At 39.8% G+C, this 5,990-nt stretch overlaps 1 protein-coding gene across 11 annotated transcripts in view; it reads right to left on the minus strand.

Annotated features, from left to right (window-relative positions):
* celf2 (cugbp, Elav-like family member 2) overlaps window positions 1–4,327 on the minus strand; it is a 189,487-nt gene extending 185,160 nt beyond the window's left edge. For 4 of the 11 annotated variants that reach the window (XM_036577252.1, XM_036577240.1, XM_036577239.1 and 1 more), the window contains exon 1: window positions 4,099–4,326. In XM_036577252.1, coding sequence (XP_036433145.1) covers window positions 4,099–4,325 — 227 coding nt within the window. In that variant the 5' untranslated portion in view covers window position 4,326. Of the gene's footprint in view, window positions 1–4,098 lie in introns of all 11 variants that reach the window. The other 7 variants (XM_036577238.1, XM_036577237.1, XM_036577236.1 and 4 more) reach the window with 3 other exon arrangements.
* Between the last annotated feature and the right edge of the window lie 1,663 nt (window positions 4,328–5,990).

Genomic DNA, 5,990 nt, shown 5'->3' on the forward strand with positions numbered 1-5,990 from the left:
AGTTAAAAAGAGAAGGAGAGAGATTGAGCCAGAGATATCGCCAGAAAAAGATGGATAGAGAAGAAGAAGGAGAGAGAAAGATAGTCAGTGAGATAAAGAAGAGGGAAAGACAGAAAGAGATAAGCAAGAGAGAGAAAGGAGAGAAAAAAGACAGAAAGAGAGAGAGAGAAAGAGTGACAGCAGGAGAAAGTGAGAGAGAGACGGAATGGGAGTGTATGGGAGATGTTTACTTACAGTGCTCACATTCATACAGTAAATGTTTATGTGTGTGTGTGTGCATGTTTAGACGTTGTGAACCACCTCAATATATCTGTTTAAGTGTTCTGATACACTCTCAGCTCATCTGTGTGTGTGTGTCTGTGTGTGTGTGTGTGTCTGTGTGTCATGCATGTGCTGCATGCTGAGCTGTGACCTGGTTATCAGGATAAATAATTTAACTAAAAAAGAAAAAAGGAGACTTCACAGTGCAGTGTGTGTGTGTGTATATGTGTGTGCGTGTGTGTGTGTGTCATCTTTCTACCCTTGATCTATTTTCATAATTTCTTCCCGGAATAGAGCGGCGCCCCAGTTTAACGTCCCACCAGCCCCAGAATCACGGCTATTCTCGTCACGGACTTTTCGCAGAGGCGATTCGGCCAGTCGTCCGAAGGTTCAATTAGTCTGAAATTAGGCTGCGGCGAGTTGAAATAAATAAATAAATAAATAATAAAGAAAGAAAGAAAGCAGCATACAAAAATTCACAAACATTTCCTGGATTAACCCTTTACATTGTAAACCTGTAAAAGTTTCATATTCTCTGGAGTATGATGCAAAATAAGTAAACAAATTAATTAACTAATAATGGTTGGATGATCCCTTTAAACTCTAAAGATGTCCCTTCCTAACCTACAGAGAGACAGAAACTGCATAACAGTTTCATACACTCTCAAAACGTCAGTAACATAAAAAACACTTCGCATGGAGGTGAAATTACACTATATGCCATATATATGCATCACTGTCTTCGAAATTCACTTCATATACTTTTAAAAATTGTATTAATTAATTAGCAGTGCACTTCACATCAAGCTAGAGGTAAATTTTAATCCCAGTAGTGTATAGAGAAATAAATAAATAAATAAATAAATGCTGTATTAACCCCTTACACCCCTAACAATATCCCTTCCTCAGTCATACAGGTATACATTACATAGATTCTTGAGGCTGTGATAACTAAATATAGCTGTTAATTCCTTAAAATTGCTTCTTTTATACACTACTGAACAGTGTGTTTATTAATCAGCAACACATTCAACACTGAGTAGTAAATAGATATATAAATAATAGATAATAGTAAATATATAAATAATAATACACTATAATACACTATATTAACCTCCTCTAAGGGCTTTCTTAAGTAGATTCCTTACATGTTACTTTCATACACTACTGACAATTATGTTTACTTATTAGCAACACATTGAGCATCATTCAATAAATATAAGGATGAATACACAGATAGATAAACAGGCGACAGCAGTTTTCAACCCCCTAAACTCTAGCGACTTCTCTTTCTCACTCTTTCAGCTGCACATCTCGCGTATTAATTTCATATGTACTGTCAAAAAGATTTTTAATTAAGTTAATTCATCAAGTTACCACTATTTTTACATTTTTTGAATACACATATTATGTCATTAGAAAACAGCTCTGTGTTAAAAAAGTGAATACACTGCTTTCATTACACATGATAACACACACAGGCTGTGGTGAAAGTAAACCGAAGTGTGTCCTCCTTTAGTGGACACAGAGGTACGTTAAATAACACAAAATGTGTTGTTTTTAAAACGTCTGGATTGAAAGGATATTAGTGAATAGTAGAATAAAAGATATAATGATAGTGAAGGGTTAATAGATAACACACACACACACACACACACACACACACCCACACACACACACACACACACACACATTCTTTAATCCGTCTCCTCCCGAATTCTCTCTACGATCTGATCCAGAGCACAAAGAACATTACAGGGAAAAAAAGCTCCACTCTGATAACTAATTTATTCTTTGAATTTTTGATATTAAGGCTCTTTTTAATGTTTTACTCATTCAGAATGGACAGATAGATGGAGTAGATTGATCTCCGACCGCTGTTGCGGAGGTGATGCACGCACACACACACACACGTACATGCTCACAAATACACACACTACAGTGCATTGGTTTGTGTAAGTGATGCTGTGCTCCACCTAACCCACCCCTACCCTTAACCTCAGCTACCAAAACATCAGCTTTCACTTCTTTTACTTTTTATAATAAAAGCTGCTGATTTTTCATAGCGGAGAGCAGAACATTTAATGTCCCCAACATCATGTTTCCATCAGACTGGGTCATCTCAAAGTAATAAATACACACATATAGGGATCTGCATGCACACATAGGCATGAGGCAAAGCGTACTTAAATAAAAATACTTTTTTAATGGCTGGTATGTCATGCTTTAGCATATATGATAAAATGCCACAGCTGATTTGTTCTATTTGTATCACTGTTGCACACATACACACACACACACACACACACACACACACACACCTATATATGCATTGTTTAACACTCTACTTTATCATGTACTTCCCCAAAAAGAGTCCAGAACAGCAGCAGGCAACAAACAGCGAGTGCTGGTCGAAGACTGAACGAGTTCTAAATACTAAAACAACAGTCCATTGCAAAGAGTGCTTGAATTTCCTAGAACACTCAGGTGTGAACATCGTTTTCACCTGAATAAAACATTTACTGCCGTAAGTAAGTAAACTGAAAGACAACAATCGTGTTGATATAATATATGAAGGTTTTTGTTGCAAAATACATTATACCACTTTCATTATTATTTTCCCGATATATGTTGTTGGTAGTGAGCTTCACTCATACAGGAAAATATCATTGCTGTTTTATATGTAATACCACTTTTATTGGAGCAATAAACTGTCTTTTACAAAGTGAGTTACATCAGCTGTTATTCTTTTCAGAGATCTTCCTGTTACTAATGGACATCCAGCATTTTAGAATGAAACTTGAATGAATTTTGGAATGAAAGTTGAAACTTCGTATTCTGTTCATGTGGAACTTCTTTATAATAACGTAGATATAATGTATTTATTGTTACTGCAGAGGAGTGAAAACCTCAACAGTAGGGAAGTTCTCGATGATTAGGATGAGGAAGATCTGAGGTCATAGAGGGGTTAATGAGCACACACACACACACACACACACACACACACACACACACGCACACACACATTATGCTTATATACATACACACTCATACACACTGACACACACACACACACACACACTGCTTATATACATACACACTCATACACACTGACACACACACAGTCCCTTATACATGCACACTGACTCACACACACTGACTCACAAACACACACACAGTATAATACACACACTCACTATAATACACACACACAAAGTATAACACACACAGTACAATACACACTCACACTCACTATAACATATACACACACTATAACACACACATTCACTATAGTACAGAAACACACACATACACATTATAATATACACACATACTCAGTGTAACACACGCACACACTGACACACACAAGCGTTCTCATATACACTTTTTAACACACACACACACACACACTCTCTCTCTCTCCCCCCTCACTCTAACACGCATTCACACTCATGTAAATTCACACACTTTTTTCTATCACACTCACATATTTTCTTTATCACCCCTCTCTCTCTCTCTCTCTCTCTTTCTCTCTCATTCTTTCTCTCTATCTCTCGTTGTCCCTTGTGAAGCAGACACATGACAGCAGTGCCGAGGCGAGCGAGAGCGCGCGCGCGCGAGGAAGTCGAGGAAGTCCGGCTCGCGCTTCATATTTGGTGTGCGTGGTTATGTTGGCCAAAATATCAGAAACAGAAGCCCACCAAAATCAGACCAGCAGAAACAGCAGCAGCGCCACGTTTCCGCCGCTGGCGCACGCGGATCTCTCGCTGTAGCACGAGCTCGACACACACTCACATCCAACACACACACGCGCGCGCTCAGATCCGGGGTCCCTACCGTAAGACGCTCCAGCTCTTGAGCGGGTCCAGCTCAGAGATGATGGACACCATGCTGCTGCTGGGGCACGCGCTGCTAATGCTGCTGCAGTAAAGTCCGCGAGACAGACCGAGAGAGAGGGAGAGAGAGGAGCGCTCAGACTGAAGCTCCGCACGCGCACTGAGCAAAAACACACACACACTCTCTCTCTCTCTCACACTCGCACACACACTCGCTCTTTCGCTCATACACACTCCGCCCACACAGCGCTGCCGCTGCCACTGCACGGAGAGAGAGAGAGAGAGAGAGAGAGAGAGAGAGAGCACCTCCCTCACTAAAACACACTCGCTGTTTCTTTAACACACATACAGAGACACACACGTCCTCCCCTCCTGATACCTCCTTTTCTCTCTCTACCTCTCCGCACTCTATTTCTCACTCTCTCTCTCTCTCTCTCTCTCTCTCTCTCTCTCTCTCTCTCTCTCTCCCTCTGTCTCTTACACACTCACTCTATCTCTTGCTCTATCTCTCTCTCACACACTTGCTGTTTCTCTATTTGTCTTGCTATTTCTCATTCTCTCCCTCTCTCTCACTTTTTCTCTCACCATCTCTTTCTCACGATTTCTCAGTCATTGTTTCTCTTGCTCACTATGTCTCATGCATACTGTCTCTCTTTCTTACTCACTTTCTCTCTTACTATTTCTTATTCACACTCTGTCTCTCACAATTTCTCACTCACTGTCTCTCGCTATTTCTCACTTAGTGTCTTTCTATTTCACTCACTCTCTCACTCACTATTTCTCACTCACAGTCTCTCACAATTTCTCACTCACCCACTCTCACTGTCTCACTCACATACAGTCTCACTGTTTCTGACTCACAATGCCTCTATTTTGACTCCCACAGTCACGTATTTCACACTCATAGATTTTTCTTTCTATTTGTCAGTCTTTATTTCTCCCTCTGTTTGTCAGCCCTATTTCTCACTCACACTGTCTCTCACTCACAATTTCTCTCTCATTTTCATCCACTGTATCTCCATCTCTCACTCTCTCTCTTACACACTATTTGTCTCCTTTCTTTCACATTGTATCTGACTCTCTCACTAATTCTCACTCACATTGTCTCTCTCACTCACTATTTCTCTCTCACACTTGATTTCTTAAACACATGGTCTCTGTCATTATGTCTCTCTATGTTTATTGCACACTTATTCTCGCTTTCACTTTTCTCACCATTTCTCATTCACTGTCTCTCTATCTCTTGCTCACTCAATATCTTTCACAATTTCTCTTATAAAGACTCATGATTTCTCTCTCTCCTTCATTTTTCATTCACTGTATCTCTCACTCACTATCTCTCACTATTTCTCACTCACACTCTCTGTTGCTTACTCACATGGTCTCTCTCACTATGTGCCACCCACTCACTATTTCTCACACACACTGCCTCTCACTCTTTCAAACTCACACCATCTCTCTGTCTCACTATTTCCCAGTCTGTCTCACTATTTCTTTCAGTTTCAGTTTCTCATTCACACTCTCATTATTTCTAACTCAAAGTCTGTCCCACTATTTTTCACTCACACTATCTCTCTTTCTAACTCACACATCTATCTGTTTTACTATTTCTTAGTCTGACTCACTATTTCTCACACTCTCACACTTTTTTCCCCACTTAAACTGACTCTCTTACTCTTTCCAGTTCACCCTCTCACTATTTCTCACTCAACGTCAGTATTTTTCACTAACACTGCCTCTCTCAATACTTCTCACTGGTTTTCTCTATCTTAATATTTCTCATCTCTATCTTTTGCTCTCTCTAACACTCACTGTCTCTCTGTCTTACTCAAGATTGCCCTCAAGCTCTCCTACACACTATTTCTCTCTATCTTTTACACAGTATCTCTCTCC

This window comes from Colossoma macropomum, unplaced genomic scaffold (genome assembly GCF_904425465.1).
Source record: "Colossoma macropomum unplaced genomic scaffold, Colossoma_macropomum, whole genome shotgun sequence".
NCBI lineage: Eukaryota > Metazoa > Chordata > Actinopteri > Characiformes > Serrasalmidae > Colossoma > Colossoma macropomum.